Raw genomic sequence first — 22,063 nt, forward strand, 5'->3', positions numbered from 1 at the left:
AAAGTCCCAGGATAATGACTGGTATGAAGGCCATGCCAAAGTGACAAATCCTACCTTTCCCCTCCTCATTGCTTTCTGATAATAGGGTAGAACCACTGAAACTGTATGTTTTAAAATAGCATGTTTAAGCAAAGCCCTTTTTCTTCAAACTTAAAAAATGACTTCAGACGCAGCTCGTCTTTGAAACTTGCCTGTCCACTGGCACTTTCCCATACACAGTGTGGCATCCCTGGCCCTTCCATCTAACCTGAGAACCTTCCAAGGAACCATAAACCCCTGACCTGAAGACCAGGGATCCCAGGCTGGTGTAGTGTCTGTGACCAGTGACTGAGGCTATGCAAGCCCATTTCTCCACCATAAACTGGTATATGATTTAACTTTAGTGAAAATATGGTGACAAGAGCCAAAGTCAGTGGTGAAGGACGCAGTCGCCAGTCACTTGTTAACCACCATCCCACTCACAGTCTCCTTCCCCACCATCTGTGTCCCCATCCTGTCACCCGGCAGGCTCACTCACCAGGCCAGAAGCCCCAGGGACAGAGGAGCCTCCTGCCTGCCTCTCCCCAGCCCCACCAGAGATGCCACATGGTGGGAGCTCAGACAAAGGATGACAAATGAAGTGTCAAAACTTTGAGCTCTAGTTAAAACCAAATGAAACACATTTCATTCCAATCCAAGTGATTTTCTTCCTCTGATGCCTCAGAGATGGGAGCAGCCTGTCTGGGATACAAACCTTTCCCCATCACCACACTTGCAGCCTATCCTGCACCCCTCAGATGAATGGCATGTACTGGGAAACTTTCTTTCACCAAATTTATTGGCAGTAGGGTCATGTTTAATAATTTTATTGAGAAATCTTTAATCAAGATTTACCACCAGCAACATGTGCCTAAGGCAAAGCAGGTGTTTTGATTTCTTCACAAGAAGAAAAGCCTTACAATAACATTCAAAAGACCTACAGTTTGCTCACAGGTGCGCACGCCTGTGAAACCCACAAAACATTTATTTACATGTGATGTGGAGCGTGCAGGTGTTTTTCAGAAACCAAATTTAACCTTGTTTATCTTTATCCCTGAGTTAAATCCATGCCACAAAAACTGGATTATTTCGAAAATTTCTTCTGCTGGAGTTTCTCAGGTAAGATCTTGTGCCCATTTTTGTGTAAAAATTGCCTATCATTCAAACTGAAAGTCTTAAGGAAAAATAAAGCACTACTAATATACTTTCCCAATGTGTGACACAACTACTGGGGACATTAAGAGCGAGGAAAAATGAAGAATCCACCAAGGAGAAGCCTCTTCAGTGCCCAATCCTGACTTTCATTCTGCGATTTAATTTAGCAGAATTTTGATGCCAATAAGTTTGATAGTTCTTGAGTTCAAATTTCAAAACAGGGTAAGCTAAGGAAATGAGTTTTCAAATACTGTGCACAACTAGCATAGTCACACCTACAAAGCTGTTTCTGGACAGTTCACTGCCTACCAGGCTAAAAGGAAACGTCAGGATCCCTATTTTACTGGATAGCAGCTTTCACAACTAAAGAAGTTTTAATTAATATAAAACCCAGGAACAATTATTTTTTTCAGCTATGTCACCCTCACACTGAAGTCAAACTCTCCCAGAAAAAGGCCATTCACCAGTACCTAGTCTATGGCACGAGATTTCTTGACTAAATTCCACCCCATATATGAGGTAAACTGCATGGGCCAGATTCCCATTTCATTCAAATTCTTCAGTAAAGACAGAGTCAAATGGCACCACAATGTTTTATTTCAACCTTCAAACATCATAAATAGGTGAAAACTTTTGACACTGAACCATGCAATACTAAAGGAACAACAACAACAAAAATCAACAAAAAGAAAATCATTTTTTAAAAAAACAAATACTTCACATTTCACAGCAGTGCTCTGGCAGTACTGCCAAGTATTTCTGGCTAATTGCTTCCAAAGACAGGGATCAGAACAAAACCTTTAATAGGAACAAAATTACCAAGTTTTCCCCCTGCTAGTTCACATTCCAAGTCACTACATATCATGCTGCTCTTCTCAGACTTTTGTAAACTTTATCTTAAAATGGAAGTAGGAATTGTGCGTGATCACAAGGAAAGCTACCTAAAAACAGAACAGAGAGTGGCAGAGAAGTAAACAAGGTTTCCTGTAAGGCATCAGAACGTCACTGCTGGCTGGGCCCTTCATTTCACCAACTTAAAGAAAAGTTTTGATTTTTATTTCCCAGCAAACTCACTATTCAAAAGCTTAACCAGTAGGCTCAAGTCAAAAGTGTCAAAGACAGTCCCATCCCATCCCTCCTCTCCATTTTTTTTTTTGGTAAATATTTTATATAAAACATGAAATCAAGTTCTACTTTATAAAAAAACTGAGTATGTTTAATAGTAAAAATATATATATATATATATATATGTTTAAATCTCTCTTTTTAAAAAGACATACAATAACAATATTTGAGAAGACTGGATTTTATCCACTGCCCCCTCCTCATGGCCAGCTGTCCACCCTGGCACGGACATATTAAGGCGAAGGCTCTGGGAGGCACCGTGTCCACCCAGGTGTGGCTGGAGACTCAAAGTGAGCATTCTGCTCCTTGCAGGATCAACCGAGGCCTCTCTCTTATGTCCACCGAGCCGTCCTGCATCCCAAAGTAGACTCTCTCAGCCATGTTGATGAACAGGCCTGTGTCCACCACACCTGCGAGGCAGAAGATAGAGAGAGCATGAAGTTTCAGCTTTTCAGGGCAGGAGGATCAAGGGCCATGAGCTCACTGGAAGCAAACAGAGTAAGTAGCTGTGGTCAAATGACAAATCTAAAGGCTTGCACTCCCACAGAGCAACTGACACATTCTGATCGTTTTTACTTCTTCCTGTGGCCTCTTTTTCCCATCCCACTGTGGCCTTCTTTCTGTCCCCAAACATGCCAAGCTTTTCCCACTTCAGCACCTTTGTTCACACTGTTCCCTTTGCCTGAATGGTCATCTTCAAGCACTTCTAGGGGTTGCTTTTCACTATCCTTTGATATATCAGATCCCAAGTCCTCCTCTAGACAGACACTCCACTACTACTATAAGCAGGCCCTACTCCCAATTATTGTCAATCACATGACCAGACCTGAAAGACTCCCTCAGAATGGAAGGAGATATTTGCACAGCATACACCTGACAAAAAAAAACACCCACCTCAAAATATATTTAAAAATCCTCAAGTCACTAAGAAAAAGACAATCCAATAGAGAAAAGAGCAAAAGACAAAGCAAGTACTTCAAAACAACAGCCATCCAAAAATTCATTAGTCAAAAAGAACACAGCGCTATACACTCAACCAAAATGAGCATAGTGACAGCTGGCTAGGATGTAAAGGCAGTGTCATACATTGATGGGGGTAGGTAAACTGCAAAACTACTTTGGAAAACGTTTGCTAGTACAACTTCTAAAGCTTAACTCATGACGTATGATCAAAATATACAATTAACTTATTACAGTAAAAGACACACTGCTATAATCTCCCTAATAACCCCTCTCACTTCAAACGCACTTATCCCATTGTCCTTGCCACCTTCTGAAGCAAGTCTGGAAGTCCTCTTTCATGAGTGTCTTTACAAGGTGTGACCAAAAACACGTATACAGTGAATGCTGGTACCATCCAATAAAAAGGCAGCTCACTGAATTCAATCCCTGGTACCAAAAAAAAGGCAGCTCATAAAAATATTATGGTGTGTTCTCATCCACCTTATTCACCTGATCTGGTACCATGCAACTTCTGGATCTTCCCCAAAGTCAAAAAGGCCATGAAAAGTAAATGCTTTGAATTCAATCAGGACATGGAGACAGGCACAACAGTATAACTAAAGACACTCGCAAAAGAGGACTTCAGAACTGCTTCAGAAAGTAGCAAGAATGATAGGATAAGTGTTTTTGAAGCAGGAGGTATTTTGAGGGAGATTATGTCAATGTCTTTTACTGTAATAAATCTTTTAAACATTCACTATTTTTCGATCATGTCTTATATTCATATCTAAACACCAGTTCTACTCCTCGACATGCAATTGTTAGGCACAAATATGGTCATTAAAAGACAAGCATAAGATATTCATAACAGAACTTTCCCTTTTTTTTTTTGAGACAGGGTCTCGCTATATATAGTTCAGGCTGTCCTTGAACTCACCATGCAGCCCAGGCTGGTCTCAAGCTTGCAGTGATCCTCCTACCTCAGCCTCCCAAGTGCTAGGATTACAGGCATGCGCCACCATGCCCAGCAGCAGCACTTTTCCTAATAGCTAAATACTGAAAATACCCAAATGTTCATCAAGTGTAGGATGGATATATAAACTTTTTTTGCATACACACAATGAAATACCATTCAGCAATGAGAATGAACTACAATTACCTTTGGTCTTTCTCAAAAAAGTTTATATAGATGCACACACACACACACACACATTACAATGAGACACCACTGATCAGCTACCAGTAAAAAGGTTTCATGAATCTTGTGTGTAGGAAAGCAGGGACTAGAATCTATTGTTGGCAGTAGGGTAAATTGGTATAGGGCTGAGGATGTAGCTCAGTGCAAGGGCCCTAGGTTCACTCCTTAGTTCCACAAAAAAACGAAAGAAAACAAAGAGATGGGAACAGAGCATATACACAGTGTGATATCATCTGGATAAAAATGGGTCAGCAAGGGAGTTTGAACTTGGGTGTTTATAGAAGCTCATCTCAAAAAAAGATTACTTGATAACAACAATGCTGCCAGACAACAATGCTTACCAGATGAGGTAACTAACTGCCTAGGAGAAAGGGATAGGAAAGATGGTCTTGCCGTCCTTTAAAAACTCTGAAAGACAGGCCTCAATAAACATATAAAGAGGGGCAGTGAGTCACTCAAACATGGAGGTCTGGACACCAAACCTAGCCCAACTGGAGCCTCCCACAGACAAGCACTATGGCACTGAGACCCCCCAGTCTTTGGGAGAGTCACACTGCTTCCAAAAGGCTTCACGGAAAGAGCAGGTGAGTGGGAAGAAATCTAAGGAGTGATCCTGGAGCAACTTGCCCGAAGTTAATGAGCTGCAGGGAGTGACTGATCCTCTGATCCAAGATTAAGTAAGCAGGGCAGTGGATAGGTGGGAGAAAGAACCATTTGAGGATGTTCCCTGGGCATCCTCATGTGTGCAAATATACCCAGGACAGGGATAGTTGGGGTAATAGGGAAACCTGCCCTGCACCTCTTCTGATACTGGTCCAGCAGCACATCTAACAGGCACAACTGGGAGGAGAAAAGGAAAGAGGAGACAACAAACTACTCTAATGGGGCTTGTAAATAAGATATTATTTGGTTTAATAGCCAGCCTCCTCTTTTCATTTTCTTTACTCTAAGTTCCAAAAAAAAAGAAACTCTGAACTCTCCCATGTAGCTTCTACAAACTTAGGTGGAGAGCAACAGTGGGGAAGGTTTTCTCCCGGTCTCAACAAGTCAAGAAAGGCCTGAGCGGGAGCAAGAGAGCCCCCTAGTGGGCACTGCGTTACAGAGGAAGTCACAGTGAACCATTTCCTGGCGGGTCCCCTGGGTCTGTCTGGTTACCTTCGGGGGCAAGTTCTCAGGTTTTACTGACAGCGACCTCTACACCATGCTGCTGCTTGCCTTCCCGGCTCTTTAGTTCTTCCCTTAAGAAGATAACAATAAAGATCATTCTACTCATATTTTTGACTTAAAAAATCCATTAATGAAGGGCAACAGAAGACTAAAACAGACTAAAGTGGAATTAGAAGAACTGAAATTGGACGCTTCTAGGAAGCCACAGGAGGATTTCCAGTTCAATCCTAGCAATATAGCAAGACCTTATCTAAAAAAACCCAAAAAACAGTTGGTGATATAGCTCAGTGCCAAAGCCCTAGGTTCAATCCCTATACCCTCTGCACACAGAAAAGAATTAGTTTCTTTACTACACAGCACTTATTCACACCATTTTTGTTCTCAAGTAGCACAGTTAACTTAAAATCTGCTATATTTAATTAATGGTGATGATAGTGTCCTTTCTCCCTGGGGATTTATGTACTCAACAAACATTTCTCTTTGTGCTGGGCACTGTTCTATCTAATTCAATCCCCCAACATCCCTATGAGGTAGTGAGTAGCACTAGCTCCTTCTACAGATGAAGAAACCAAGGTACAGCTGTGAGCTACCTGCTCTAAATCCACAATGCTAGAGCATGACTGAGTTATGAGCCTCACCCGGGCAGTCTACAAAATAAATTCTTAACCACTGCACTCAGCTAACTGAAATTTTATCTGCCTTATTAGCTGTTCAATGACACAGAATAGTCCCAGTTAGATTCTGCTTCTCAATATCATCAGATTGGTACCTTTTAAATCTGCCTCCTCTTTTTAATCTCATACAAGCCCTCAATGCTTCCTCTGGCCTAAACTAGAACTCTGGCCTCATAACTCATCTATCTCTACACCACCCACTAGCCTTCACCAAGGGCCCTGCTCTGTATCTATACCATACTGGCACAAGCTACATGTTCATGTCCACAGCCTCTCCGCAGCAAGTGAGGATCAAAGTTCAGGGTCTAGAGTCACACAACCTATGGCTCCCATCTTAGTGTACAGCCTGGGGCAAACCACTGAACTCTTCTTGGCTCACAGCCTCCTCTATAACTAGCTCAACTAGCTCATCTACATGGGACTCAGATGAGCCTTTCTAAACACTTAGCTCAGTGTTTAGACTATACCCAGACGATAATGCTATGCTAAGGTCCCCGTCAAGAACCACCTCCAGGGGCTGGGGACTTAGCTCAGTGGCGCTGTGCCTGCTTTGCACATGCAAGGCTGAGTTCAATCCCCAGTTCCAGTAAAAAAAAAAAAAAAAAAAAAGGAACCAACTCTATCCCACAGAACTTTGTCACACTTTCCAAAAGAGCAACCTGTGTACTCTACACACCTGGTGTTCCTTCCTCTCAAATAGCACCCTCTACCTTATTAGCAAGCCTGGTTTCCACACTGCCACACAGCTTTCCCAGGTGTATATCAGCTCTCCCTGAGGACAGACTCCATGCTCTATAGCTCAGAGCATACCCCAAAACGTGTCACGGCATCTTGCTTGTGGTGTATAGCCAACGGATGTGGGTCAACTGAGTCATTTCCCCCTCTGCTTACAAGAGGCCCACAAAGATCAAGAGGCTGCAGTCAACTTCTGGAAGGACAAGTCCTTCCCAGAGATGAACTTCCCTTCAAAGCAAGTTCCCTCTGACTCTCATCAGTTCCAGGGCTGCCCCATCTCAAATAGGCTGTAAAGACACACACCAAAACTGCTACGTAAGCAACATTTATTTTTTTCCTGGGGAAAAAAGCAAAGGAGGTCAAGTTAAAATCCCAATCATGGTATAAAGTTCTTCTTTCCTACCAAGTCTTACAGAGCCAACATCCACTGTGCCTTCTGTGGCCAGAAGGAGGGGAATTATGAGAGCACTGAAGTTACCTGGGATCATTTTGATAGCTGTGTTCACTTCATTCCATTTGTGCACCCGGTCAAACTTCCAGTCCAGGACAAAATTCCCGTTATCTGTCACCACAGGACCCTAGAAGGTAATTTTCCACACTGACCAGGAATGGAGACACAGGTGAGCAGAGAAAGACAGGAAAGTGAAGCCAGATTAGCAGGCTCCAGTGAGTGCTCCCACTCTGCGCTTCCTAGAAGGTAATGGTGTGAAGCAGTAATAAGCAGGAGCTTTAGTCACAAAGACTTGGATTTGAGTATTAATGCCACATAGGTATGGAATTCAGAGGAACTATCACCTTCTGTGAGCCTCACATTTCACAACTGTAAAAGGTGGACAATTATACATATGTCACAAGACAGCTTACATGTAAATGGTGTGCACAAGCATTCACCACAGTGAGGGCCCATAGTGAGGGCTCAACAAGTCTGAGCTACTATTACAGGGAGAAACTACAACAGAACCAATTACCAACATGCCACAATGTTCTCAAAACCTCACGTTAAGTACCATCAATACTATAAAATAGGACAACGCTACTTCAGCTATCACAACTTCACACTGATCAGGAAGTTTCATCAAAAAGACAGGGAATGTGGACTCAAAAAGGATGAGATGCAAGTAAAAGGGAGACTATCATTGGGCAAGAGAAAGGGAACATGTGGAAGGGCAGTGTAAGCAGGGATGGGGGGATGGATATGATCAGAATTTATTACTTGCATATAGAAATATACCACATTAAAACCCAACATAGAATAAAATTAATAGGTACTAATAAAAAATATATTTTATAAAAAAACAGGGTGCAGACACAGAGTCAAAGACCACACAGGCAGCAGAGTCACAAATGTTGACAGAACACTAAGGTCACAGGCTAGGCTCTGAGGCTCCCCTGCAGACAGGAGGAAGAGGGGCAGGAGCTCATAGGAACTCACTTTAGGTGAGGGCTGGGGCTCCTGCCTGGGTGAACCTCTGCTTGAGAGAGAAGCTCCACAACCTCCTCCTGGCCTCCAGCTACACAGGGAGCCTCACGGCATCAGTCATAGCCTGTACAACCACTAGGATTAGGACTACGGTGTTTTAAAAGTCAACACAGGGAAGAAAGCTAGTCAAAATAAAAATATCAGGGTATAGTTATACAAACCATTTCTTTTCTCTAGCCTCCAAACTTTTTACATAGTTACACACAGAACTATAGTTTTGTTTTATATTATTACCACTGCTTATTTAAATATATATATGTTCTTTGCAACCCACTTTAGAAGCTGAAGAGAAACACCTGGACTGAAGGGTCTTGGGTGTATTCCTGAGGAGGTATTCATGTAATCCCAAGAAAAGTCTACCTCTAAAGGCCAGGTTTAGCAGCTGTTCTTCAGGTGCTCCAGGCCTTAAACACATAGGTCAGGTCACTTGAGAAAAGTCTGATCCCAAGGGACAGGAGAAACAATCACTCTTCTTTTTGTACAGGGGATAGGCACTGTGTTAAGTATGGTTTTAATCTACCTTAGGTTGAATACAGAAACAAAGAAAGCCAGCTATCTAAAAAGAAACAAATATTAAAAATAAATGAAGTCTCCAGAGGTCCACCAGCAGCAGACAGGAGAACAGCATGCTGAGAGCCTGAAAGGCCTCCAGAAACTTCCCTGGCCACTTACTGCCTTGTTGACGGCCATCCGAAGCTCAACTGCACCCCCAAACTTCCGGGTCACAGCTCGGCTCACTGGGACATAGGCCATTGGGATGACCTCAAGAGGGATCCCCTTGTGCCACTGATCCCCAAGGTTCTCTGAATTTTTCCTGGGAAGAAAGAGTCAAAAGGCATAGTAAAATTAAATAAACTCAATGGTACAAACACTAAGTCCCAGAATGGAGTGAATTAGGTGGTGGGAGGACAAAACAGTGATCAAAATAGCATTCACAGGGCTTCAAAGGTATTGGCTGCTTTATTATTTAAAAAATAGATATTTGAAATAAATGTGATAAAAATGTTAAAATTTGATATGGTTGGCTTATTATAAATATTTATCTTAATATATCTATAAGTATAGGTATTATTTTTTCCTACTGCTTCAATATTCCATAAATAAATACATATTACACATACTTTTGTTTAGTTAACATGCTCAGCCCAAGGGCCTCCCTCCTCCCAGATTCCTTGAAGGAGAACCTGAGAGCCCCAGCAGGCTGGTCAGGGCCTGAGTCAAGTGCAGCAGCCCTGACCCCAGAAGAAGTGGGGCATGCTGAGTCACTGCCTTGGCTCCCTGTGAGGATGTAATCAGTGACACACGAGGATGAGCTCTGCTAACAGGGTGACAAACTGCTTCCTCTCCCTCCCCATGAACACACAATCACACCGCTGGTCCTGGCTCTGTGGAAGAGTGCTGCAGTCAACAGCAGTCCCCACCTTCAGCATGGAAGCAGGACTGAGCCCTCAAACACACTGCCTAAATCCTCACCACCCGCCTCAGCAAGCCAGGCAGTCCCTCCATTTTGTCCTCTATGTGCAGGGTAAGGAGTGAGCCCCACACTGCCTTCTCGGCGGGCAGTTCAGAACACCCAGCACCCTACCTGAAGTCAGCGATCACGATGAAGTGACTGGCATAGCCAGCCACAATCTTCTCCTGGGTCAGGCAGCCCCTAAAGATGAGAAAGAAGCAAGTAAATACAGGAATAAGGCAAAAATCTCCATTTAGGAACTAAGGTCGGATATGGGAAACCTAAATCTGCTCAATCCTGGCACTTACAGAGAAATGTAACTGTAAGAGCCATCCTCAATCCTGTTGTGCGTGCTGCTTCTAGTAAATGGACTACAAAAACATTAGTCTGTATCTGGAAGAAACGTAGAAAGAGGACAATGTGTCCCATTCAGGCCAGGAATAACGCCCTCCCAGATGCATGTGAGAAGCACTGTGTTTGCAAAAGCATCCCCTGGACAAGACCTGACAAGGGCCAGCTTTGAACAGCCTGCCCTGTGGACTGTGTGACGGTGATAGAGTGGAGAGAGCCCTGGGCACTGAATCATCAGATCTGGTCCAGCCTATCTCTACTGCTCACCAGCCACATTACCTCACATCAGCAGCCAGGAGGATTACACAATGCATATAAAATCTTAGATGTTAAAGTGTGATTCTAAATAAACACTGTCATTCAATACTAATCTGCTTGACTGTTAAGAACCAACAAATTAGGATTTTACCTTTTCTACTCACCAGTCCCTACTCCTGAAAGTAGCACTTAAGAAGCACCCAATAAATGTCTCCAAATGAATGATTTGCATCCCTAAATGCTCACAGACTAAGAGCAGCTTCAAGGCAAAGGTCACACTAGGGTGCCCACAAGCCTACAATCTAGCTGATAGGTAATATGCCGATTTACGCTGCAGTGATTAAAACTCTGAGTCAGCAGAAGAATGCAGACACTACAATCTCACTGAAGAGGCCAAGGTTCCCAGTCACCAGACTGGCACTACTCACCAGAAACATCAAGCTGATGCAAAGGTCATAAGGTCCAGGTAGAAAAACAAACTCACATACACAGCGGTGACAATTTGGTGATTCTGTATTCCATTTGCTCTACTAAGGACACACTGGAGTCTTTAGAAATAAAGTTCTTAAACACTCACCCACCGCCCTTGATAAGGTTGAGATCAGCATCTACTTCATCAGCACCATCGATAGCAAGGTCGATCTGTGCCAGGGAAAGGAAAGGTAAGAGACCTCTGAGAGTCTCATAAGTGGAGCCACCATACAGAGTCTGGCCATGCAGTGACAGGTCCTCTGCAGCCCTATTAGTGAGGTCCAGTTTCCCACTTAAGCAATCATGGGCCTGAGGTTACAAGAGATTAAGGTACTTCACTAGGGTCACAGGGAAAGAGCTCGAGGTCTGGGACACAAAGCTTAGAGCATGTATTCTCAATGCAGGTAGCATCACTCCCAAAGAAATAAACACTTCCTGGGGCAAAGAATGGCAAAGAAACCCTTCCACATTATGGTACTCAGCCCTCTAAAGGCCTCAAGTATATAAAGAGATATACAGTGTATCTGTGGTATTAAATTTCATGGGGGGGGTATCAATAATAAAAAAGACAAATACTGATTCAGAGGTTGGCACTAAGTGGGCAAACACGAGCAATTTCAAGTGGACAAGAAGGTTAAAGGAGCCTATAAGGAAGCTGACACATACTGGATATGTTCCTGAATTAGAAACCACCTGAGGCATTCCCACTAAGATCCCACCAAAGCAACTGCCTGGTCTTGCCCTGTACCTCTAGTAGGAGGCTCCATTGCCAGCCCCAAAAGCAGGCAAGGGCAAATGGATTCATTCATCTTTAGAGAATCAGAATCGAGGAAGCTGGCCTTCTCATCCCTTATGGTACTCTGTAGGGATAACATGGAGAGTTCCAGTATGTAAGTAAGAAACCCATCCTATTCATGTTGCAGTTACTTGATGTGGCTGGTGTGGCCTAGAGTTTTAAGCAGGGAACCCTTGTTCCCATCCTGAAATTGCAGCTTGTACTGTTCCTCCCCTGGCCTCCACTAACCCTAGGGCCAGGCTGCACTGGGGCAGTGCTCCAGGACCTGGAAGGTGCCTCCTTTTCTGTCTGGCTGGGGGCCCACCTTCAGCCCAAAGCACTCTCCTCACAGCTGCAGAACAGCTCATTCACCCTGTGCTCCAGCTCTGCCCACAGAAAGCCCATAAGCCCTTCCCATGGTTCTTACTAACCCCCGGGGGTTCCATGTCCCACAGCGACATGGCTCATTAGACCACACCAAATCCCTTGCCCCACTATGCACCAATGCATTCCACTCAGTCCAAATCACCCCTACAAAGTCTGAGTGCTGCTCACATAAGCCCACAAAGCTTATAATCCCTACCTACCTCTCAGGAAGGTCCTCTCCTCCCGATGCCCGACAGGCTTTATAGCTCAGCTCAAACTACCTCTTCCCTCAAAACTCTTCTACTAATGCCCTGGACCAGAGACGCACTGGGTTCTAAATCTGGCTCTGCCACTTACAGTATGGCCTTAAACACATGACTTACCCTCTCTGTGCCTTCTTCACATCCATAAAATGGGATAATTATGGTACCCACCCTCCAGGCTGTTGGAGATTAAAGATCTTGGTACAAGAAGAGCACTTAGCACAATATCTGATACATAATAATGGCCCAGAAAGCGCTAAGTGTGTGATGCTGCTCACCCTTATCACTTCCAGTGGCTATAGGCTGCCCCTGTGTTTAGCAATGTTTCCTGCAGAACTTAATGTTAATCACTTTCCAAAATGTGTACGTCTGCCTCCAATGATGACCTCTCCTCTCCACTCCAGTGATGAGCTCCACAGCCTGCCACAGGAGAAAGCAAGCCCTGGGTCCAGCACTGGGCTTCTCCACTCCCCTTCACTGCCCTCAGGCTGAGCCCTCAGGGTCAAGTCACAGTGAAACTGGAAATCACTTTTCCACTTAAGACTTTAGCCAGAATTAATACTCAGGATCCCAGAGGAAAAGTTAGTAGGACTCAATAGTCTTTTTCCCTAGACTTGGCAAGATATTTGGAGCTCATGAACAAGTGACAGCCACAAAAGGAGAAAGGCACAGTAGTCTCTCTCTTACCTCTGGGTGTCGATCCAGGTCACTGAGTGTTAAGCCATGCTGCAGGATGAGCTGCCGGGCCTAGGGAGCACAGGAAAAAGGTCCCATCATCATTTGCTCTGAACCCAGAGCAAAGAGTCTCAGAATATTTTTTGTATTTAAGTATCAAACAGTATAAGCCTGACCCATGCTCCTTCTCACATCTCATCCTGCCCTGCCAAGAGGGAAGAGATACAGCGCCACCAACAGCAAAGCTAACTGCCAATTACTTCATCCTGGGAGCTAGAAGAGGCAAACAGCATACAGTGAAGCCATGTTCCAGTGTTGAGATAAGAGTCCTATGCCAGGACTTGCTGCTTCAAACAATGTTATGGCCTCCTAAAACTTCTGGGTATACATGCTGTAAAAAATTTTCTAAGAACCAAAACCACAAAATACTGAAAAATTTTTAGAACAATGCAACAGAAAAGTTTGAAGATAACTATGAAGTGACAGTGATTTCAAGGCCACACTGTTGAGGAAAACTAAGCAAGGGAATACACACACTCAGAAGAGTATACAGAGGCCAGACTTCTGGAATAGTTAAGTGAGGAACTTGAAAATTTAGAACACCAGATTAGGAGAGATTTAGGACACTTCTGAGCAAAGCACCATTTACTTTAGAGACATGCCTCAAAGTTGGCCCTAAGCAGGAGTCCTCACTAAAATAATGGTACTGTGAAGCTTTACAATTGTCCACCCAGGTCCACGTGAGGAGGATTTGTGTTCACAGCGTTACTTACAATATACAGAGAAACCAAGAGTGGAAAACTTCTCCCCAAAGGCATTCCTTCAAAATATTTCCTGCTTAAAGTGAAAACCACCTGTGATTAAGATTCAGGTGTAGGTTCTAATGTTAAATAATCAATGCAAAGAAAAGGAACTTTTTTTTTTTTTTTTTTGGTACCGGGAATCAAACTCAGGACCTTGTGCTTACAAGACAGGCGTGACAGCACTGAGCTAAATCCCTGGCCCCAAGAACTCTTGTACAGTGTTGATGAGAATGTATGTTAGTACAATCACTGCAGGAAATATGGAGGTTCCTCAAAAACAAAAAAAAATGTATTGCATTATCACATTGCACCCAATAAATATATATGATTATGTACCAATTAAAATTAGATAAACATGCCATAGGGCCTTGGCAAGTTTTCTCCTCTTCAAGAAGAGAGAGATCGGAGTTAGGGTTGTGGCCCAGTTCCACAGTGCTTGTTCAGCCTATGTGAGGCCTTGGGTTCACACCACAAAGAAGAAAGAAAAAGAATGAAATGATCAGGGCCAGCCCTCTAATCCAAAATCCTATCACTCTGAGAATAAAATACTATGTGTAAGTTTTGCTATACGTAGGTCTTATTTGGGATTCTGAGTCAAACTTAAAATTTAAAGGATAATGTGAACCCTAGGTTTTTATTTGATGCTATTAAGGATATTTTTAATTTTTAAATATTGTTGTCATATTTAGAAGATGCCTCATTTTTCAGAGACATAACAAAGTACACACAATAAAATTATCCCTAGAATTTGTTTCAAAATAACAGGGATAAAGGGGATTAGATGCAAACAAAACAGGACTGGCCACAAATTGATAACTGAAGCTTCATGGTCAGTACCCTGAAATTCATTTTATTGTTCTTTATCCTTCTTGAAGTTTGAAATTTCCCAGAATAAAAAACTAAAATAAAATGCTGACTGAAATATGTTTTTAAAAAACTCATTGCTTGGCATGGTGACAACATGTCCATAATCATTAGCACTCAGGCAGGAAGATCTCAAGCTCAAGGCCAACCTGGACTACTTAAGAAGACTCAGTCTCCAAAAATAAAAAATAATAACAACAATAAAATAAATTTTAAAACCTCATGATTTTGTTTTTATTAAAGAGAAATATAAAATGGGGAAAATAAAAATAAAAATAGTACATGTAGGAACTGAGAAATAATCCAGTAGAATCATTTGTACTTTTTTGTTTAAAGCAGAACAACTTCAATATCTATGCCAATTGAAACTGGCCTGCTTAATTAAGAAACTCTGCTGTTACACCTTATTCTGAGTTCTTGGAAGGTCAGATAACAACTTAGTTTTGGTTTTGCAGCTGGAGGAAGCAGCCTCAGAAGGAAACACTGCCAGCACCTTGATCTTGGACTTCTGGCCTTCAGAGTTAGGAGACAAGAAATGTCTCATTTGTAAGCCCACTCAGTTGTGGTACTTGTTCTGGTCAACACACTGACTTTCACAGCACATGCCTACTGCAGGAGTTGCAACCCATCACCGGCTCAGTCAGCACAACGAAGCTTCAGTTGACCAACTGAGACCAGTACCTGCTAGACCCATGTTTTCAGCCAGGAAGCTGAGGGGTCTCCCAAAGGTGTGCAGCAAACACGCTGGCCCTTCTGGCCAGAGGCCAGAAGTTGTACAGAGCAGAAAAGCGAATGACCAGGTTGTGCTCCTGAAGAGAGGAAACAACGCTTTCTTGGGCAGTCCCACAGCTGTGCCCCCAAACCAGTGGCACAAGGCAAGCAAGTTAAGTGGTTTTCTGTTCCCATGAATTCTATAATAAAACCTAAAAATGGTGCATTTTCCTTTTAACACCAATCAAGGTAGAAAAATGAAGGCAGAGTGAATAATAAAAGCTCATGTGGGCTCAGATCAGATCTGGCTTGCAAATGCCTTATTTTTCTCTTCCAAAAGCCTTCAGCTTTAAAGGGAAAATCTACCAAAATCATTGAAATCCTTTTAAGTTTAACTTGTTTAAAAAGTAGGGCAATGGGCTGGGTGTGATGGCCATGCCTATAATCCCAGCACTCAGGAGGCTAAGGCTGGAGGATCACTGTTTGAGGCCAGCCTGGGCTACACAGTGAGTTCAAGGCCACCCTGAACTACATAGGAAGGCCCTGTCTCAAAAAAAGCAAAAGAAAGGTAGGGCAAAAATATTTTTATTTCCGTTCAACCATTTCAGGAGATTCCATTTGGCTAAACTTAACTCAAAATAAGTTTGGGCAGGGGAGTAAGGAGAGTAACTAGATAAGCGAATTTTTCAAGCCTTGTGAACTTCAAATGACTCCACCTAATTAACTGGAATTGGCCAGCATTTTCCTGTCTAGGTAGTGTTATCAATTATCACTAAGAACAGGGGGGTTAGGAGACTGTTATGTTTAAAAAAAAAAGCCGGCACAAACTCTGAAGCTAGCAATTTGAACACCTACATTTAGCTCAGCTCTTTCCCAAAACCACTTTATTTTTTTTTTTTTCAATTAAGAAAACCATCCTTACAACACAGGATGATTTTTTATTTTGAAGTAGGGATTGGGGCATTCAGCTGCTAATTAGGTGCTGCATGGCAGAGGTACATCCCCAGCTTATGCCATGAATTCATAGGGAATAGGTTCCAACAACTCAGGCTCCTTCCCACTGGTTCTCACAAAGTGTGCTCCTCTGGATGGGGCAGGCTGGTGCTTCAGTTGAATCCAGGTACCTTTCTCTTTGGCTTCCTTCTTTTTCTGATCATTTTCCTTGACCCATTTCAGGAAGCTATCTCCTCTCTTTGAGTGTTTAATATGCTCAATACACACATTAATCCTCTTGGCAAGTATCTCACCCTTAACTTGCTTGTTTACAATGCCAACAGCATGCTGGGTAACACTGTAGACTCTTCCAGTTTTGCCATGGTAACATTTGTGTGGCATTCCTTTTTGAACAGTACCCATTCTCTTGATGTCTACAATATCACCCTTTTTGTAGATTTGCATGTATGTGGCCAAAGGAACAACCCCGTTTTCTAAAAGGCCTAGAGAACATATACTGGGTTCCCCCCATCTTTCCCTTTGTGTTCATCATTTTGGCAAATTACTGGAAGATGTCGGTTCCAGCTGAAAGGCCCCAAAACCACTTTAAAACAACAATAACACAATTTTTCTTAAAGGTATAAACCTGGCAAAAGAAAACAGCAGCAGACTTTTAAAAGTTGGGATGTGATGGTTACTATGGGCTGTCAACTTGCCTGGGCTGAGGGCTGCCTAGAAAGCTAGCAAAGCACACTTCTGGGTGTGTCTGTGACGGTGTGTCCAGAGAGGACTGGCCAGTGGGCCATGCAGGTATGTGTCCTGAATGGCTGGGGGGTCCAATGGAAATTGAAAGCAGTTCAAGGGGGGCACTTACTCTAGGCACACGCTGCACTTTTGGAGCAGGTGTGGGGTATTCTGTTCTGCTGTCAGCCCTCAGACTAGGGCTGCTTCACTGATCCTCTAGATCTGAGGCACCCACCTTCTTGAACAAAGCAGCCAGCTACTAGACCAGTTTCCCTGGATTTTCAGGCGGCAGATAGGCATTATGGGACTATATAAATCCCCTCTTATAATTAATATATTCTACTGGTTGTTTCTGCAGAGCATTGACTAATATAACCACTCATGGACGTTAAGCAGCAGAAATAAGGAGGTTATACTAGGGCAGTACTGGAGATAGCTACAAAACAACCAAACCTACATCAAGGACCTCTCAAAAGATTCAGGAGGTAGTGTTACAAACAGAAATCATATAAGACTGGTGCAAAGTCTACTTAAGAACATGATATCCCGGGCTGGAGATTTAGCTCAGTGGTTCCACTGTCTGCCTCGAAAGTGCAAGGTCCCAAGTTCAATCCCCAGTACCAAAAAAAAAGAACATGATATCCCTCCCAAAGCAACACGTTGATTCCTAAAAAAGGAAAAATGGCTGGTCTTAGGACTACGGTGCCAACCATAGCTGAGGACAAGAGTATTCTCTACCAGGGAGCTTTTGCTACCTAGTAGCTACCCTGAAATTCAGAGGCATTACAGAAAGAGCACATATTTATAATTTCTCAAGACTTCATAGACAGACTGCAAAATTTTCTCAACTAGGTGCTGTGTCAGAAGACCCCACTCACTGGCCTGGAACCACTCTCCACATTGCTTCTCATCCCCCAGCCATTGAGTCTCACCTTATTCACATGGTGGCAGAATATTCCAGTACCAAGAGACCAAGGCCCAGTGCAAAAGCACTTTTCAAAGCTCGGGATGGTGGCACACACCTATAATCCCAGCACTCTTGGAGACTAAGGCAGAAGGATCACAAATTGAAGTCCTGCCTAGGCAATTAAGCAAGACCCTTTTCAGGAATAAAAAGCTGGGAGCCAGGCATGTTGGCATGCACCTGTAATCCCAACACTCTGAGAAGCATGGGCAACTTGATGAGACGCTGTCTCATCTTAAAATTAAAAAAATGTTTAAAGGGGGGGAGCTGAAAATGTGCTCAGTACAAAGACTCTGGTTTCAGTCTCCAGTGCTAAAGAGAAAACACAGTTTTAAAACCTTGGCTGGCATCTCACTGGGTCATGTCTCACTGGCAAACATTACGTGAATACAGCCAGATTCAAGGAGCCCCAAGACATAATCATGGTGTTTTCAGCACACTGAAGAAAGATCACTAAAGGGTATATGCCTCTGAAAAGACTAAAAATACATTTCATACAAAGGATCACACATCCCAATGGTATGAAGCTCCTCAACAGCAAATTAAAAACTAGAAGGCATAGCTATGTCTTCAAAATTTCAAAGAAATTTAAAATAGAATTCTCTAAAGAGTCAAAGGACTGCCTGAGTCATCTCTCACCCTCTACTTCTCAGCGTCTCTGCGTCTTTCCTTATCTCCCCTGATCTTTAACTGGCTCCACTCTTTCCTCCAGCTCCTACGACTGATGAAAGAACATGAGACATAGACTCAAAAGATTATACTTGCATTACTAACACCTTAATTGATTCCTTTTAGCCTCAAGATTTTTCACCTGAGAGTAGGGATACTTCTTTCTGTATTCCTTGAGGCAGGGCCCACACGATCACCTTTGAGTACTCCATAGTGCCTGAACTCAAGACCCACTGAAACATTCTTGGATGAATAGATGAGCACATCTAAACCACATTTCCAAAAGACAAGCATCGGTCAACAAACTCCTCTCCTGTGCCTGGCCCTCTCACCCAGAACAATCCAGAGGTACAACACAAAGCCAGGCATCCACATCCTCAGGGAACCAGGAGATTGAGCAGCAGCTGCCAAGACACAGAGCGGAAAGCAGGACTTACCTGGAAGGAGGTAGGAATGCACACAACGCTCAGATTCTCTTCCTTCACTCTTTCAGCTGTGAAGACAAAAGTCAGAGTGGTGATTTTTCACCCTTTTCACTTTATTTTTCTTGTCTCTTGTCCATTTGTTCAAATTCTGTGTCCCTCCCCAGGCGGGATGAGAAAACTAGTGGCAGGTACACTAGGAAACAAGGAGGTGAGCACTGGCCACAGCAAGAGCAATGTTAGTGCTTGCTATTGCTAGGAGCCTGGTGACAGGTTAAGAACTTTGTGTAAATGAGCTGTTTTTGTTTTTTTTAAAATAACTTTATTATCAAACACACACATACAAAAAATTAAAACCATTCAAAGAAGAACAATGCAAGGGGAAAAAAACTACAATAATATTCAAATACAGTAGAACTCAACCAAAACAAAACTGAAAAGCACTTAAACATTTTTCCCTATAACTTAAAAAAGCATCTCAAGCACCAACAAGACACCAGAGGATGTGATTTGTTTCAGAAAAGTCCCCAAAACCAACATTGAACAAATAATGATCTGGATGAGCTGTTTTAATCCTAACAACCCAAGAGGTAAGTTCTGATTATCATCTCTATTTTACAGATGAAGAAACTGAGGCACAAAGAGGAAAAGTATATAACTTTAGTTCTAAGTGGCAGGGCTGGCATATGATCCTAGGCAGTTTAGCTTCACAGTCTTATTAACCACTGCCTTACATTGCCTTTTCCAAGACAGTTACAACTTTACTTTTGTATTTAATAAAAATACAATCTTCCACAGGCCCCAGAGGATAGTTAGAATGAATGTTTATTCATTTTGGATTTGCTTATTTTACTTTAAACTTTCAGGAAAGTTTAATTTTAAAACATCTCATTATGCTCGCTTCGGCAGCACATATACTAGACACATGTCGTAAGCTGGGCATAGTGACACATGTATGTAATTCCAACAGCAGGGAGGCTAAGGCAAGTTCAAGATCAGCCTAGGCTACACAGCAAGACCTTGTTTCAAAGAAATCAAAAAGAAAAAAATATATATGTCATTTAAAAAAAACTTAAAATTTCGAGTCATTTTAATCTGCATCCTGGAAGGTTTAGGCGCCACTCCTTTTTGGGGGGGGGGGGGGTACCAGGGATCAAACTTGGGTCCCTGCGCTTGCAAGGCAGGCAGCAGAACCACTTAGCTAAATTCGCAGCCCATAGGCGCAGCTCTTATGAAGTCCATAGTAATTCTCATGCTCTAAAATTCCCCACACACTTGGTTAAGTAGAAAGGTACACAGCACTACAGCTCCTGCCTGGCCCTAGGAAGGCTCCCAGAAGCCATCACAAAAACAACCAGTTCTCAATGACCAGGTGAACCTGAATTTCACCTCCTGGGCCCTGCCTCTTGGCACCTAGAAGAGACCAGAATTCAGGTAAACCCTTCCTCTGGGCTTTGTTTTTACAAAGAGCAGAGCAGTAGAACCTGTTGGGCAGCCACAGGGCTGATCATTCCTGTGCCTTTCCTGTACACAGAGACAACTCAATCGGAGTGCAGCCTTTCCCCACATCTACTCCAGGGTTGAGGACAGGCCAAACCCACTGTGACCTCAACTTGTTTGTCTGAGGAACCCACAGGCTTCATAGAAGGCTTGAGACCACAACAAAGGATCCCTGAAGGGAGTACACCACCAACATGACTGAAATTCTGTGGGGCTTCATCTAAGTCAGTTCTCCCTGGCCTTCCTACCACCACCAGCTGTATTCCTACTTTCTTCCAGGTCAGTCCTGTCTTCCACCACCCCCGTCCTCCACCCTAGAAGCAGAACAGAGTAAACAAAGGCAAGGGTACCCCCAAAGACCAAGAATCTCCCTTTCCTGAGAAAAGCAGAAACACTCAAATGACCTCAGGCAAGCAGTCAAGGATCCCCAGCTCTGTACTGCTGGAGCCAAACCATGCCCCATTTCCTCCGCTCTTCTCTCCCTACCATTGTCACCAGGTACAAAGTGCACAGGCCGAGAACATACCTATTTGCTGCACAGCATGGACAATTGTAGAACCACTTCCGATTCCCAGTACTTGGTTATTCTGCCAAAAAAGGAAAGAAGAAAAAAATTAATACCATATTTTATTCCACTGTATCCTTTTCCTAGAGCTACAAAATTATTATGAATAGCAATTCACCAAGACAGGTGCAAAGTCGGTCCTATACCTATTTTACAGACACATGACCCCTGAACTTCAAAGCTGTACTTTATCCTGGTGCCCAGTGGGCAGTTAATCAACAGAGCCCTCACACTTTCATTGCTGACACTGTTAACATCACCGCTCCCTCCCGTATATTCTGCCAAACAAACAATTGACTCAATTATACCATACAGGAACTTTACAGCCACAGATAAACCCTAGAAGATTACTGGCCAACCCCAGTGAAGGGTGAAAGAAAGGGCTCTAGAAAAAGACAACAGACCCTAGGTGGGTGTGGAAAGCTGGGTTTCCTGGCTTCACACAAGTTTTACATTTAGAAAGCAGGGCATGGGCTGGGGATTTAGCTCAGTGGTTCCAACGGCTGCCTCGGAAGCAAGGACCCGAGTTTGATCTCCTGTACCAAAAAAAAAAAAAAAAGAAAGAAAGCAGGGCAACTTCAAGTTGCTAACAGCACAGGAAACCTCAGGAACACATCAGGCCCATCCCTGCCCCAACAGAAGAGGGAAGGGTCTAAAGTAACATCAAAATAGTATGTCACATCAGCATCTGTCCAATCAATACCAAGGGAGTCCTCGTTTACATATGCCTGTCTCAGAGAAAATGGGAAGCAGGTAAAAGCTTAGCAAGGAACATAGGATAT

The 22,063-nt window shown here is 43.2% G+C and overlaps 1 protein-coding gene and 1 pseudogene across 7 annotated transcripts in view; both read right to left on the reverse strand.

Moving 5' to 3' along the window:
- The window catches only part of Rpia (ribose 5-phosphate isomerase A), a 62,273-nt gene that overhangs the window by 33,003 nt on the left and 7,207 nt on the right, over nucleotides 1-22,063 (reverse strand). For 3 of the 6 annotated variants that reach the window (XM_087204258.1, XM_087204257.1, XM_087204255.1), the window contains exons 2-8: nucleotides 21,243-21,303; nucleotides 19,232-19,287; nucleotides 13,119-13,178; nucleotides 11,134-11,198; nucleotides 10,080-10,148; nucleotides 9,167-9,308; nucleotides 7,493-7,592 (exon numbers count right to left, since the gene is read on the reverse strand). In XM_087204258.1, coding sequence (XP_087060384.1) covers nucleotides 7,493-7,592; nucleotides 9,167-9,308; nucleotides 10,080-10,148; nucleotides 11,134-11,198; nucleotides 13,119-13,178; nucleotides 19,232-19,287; nucleotides 21,243-21,303 — 553 coding nt within the window. The other 3 variants (XM_004844546.3, XM_087204259.1, XM_087204260.1) reach the window with 3 other exon arrangements.
- On the reverse strand, nucleotides 13,185-19,219 carry LOC147829780 (large ribosomal subunit protein eL21 pseudogene; annotated as a pseudogene). Its single transcript, XR_015448524.1, has one exon. The product of XR_015448524.1 is annotated as a large ribosomal subunit protein eL21 pseudogene (transcript).

This window comes from Heterocephalus glaber, unplaced genomic scaffold (genome assembly GCF_053883595.1).
Source record: "Heterocephalus glaber isolate CG9 unplaced genomic scaffold, H.glaber_assembly_v1.0 deba00000470, whole genome shotgun sequence".
Lineage (NCBI taxonomy): Eukaryota > Metazoa > Chordata > Mammalia > Rodentia > Bathyergidae > Heterocephalus > Heterocephalus glaber.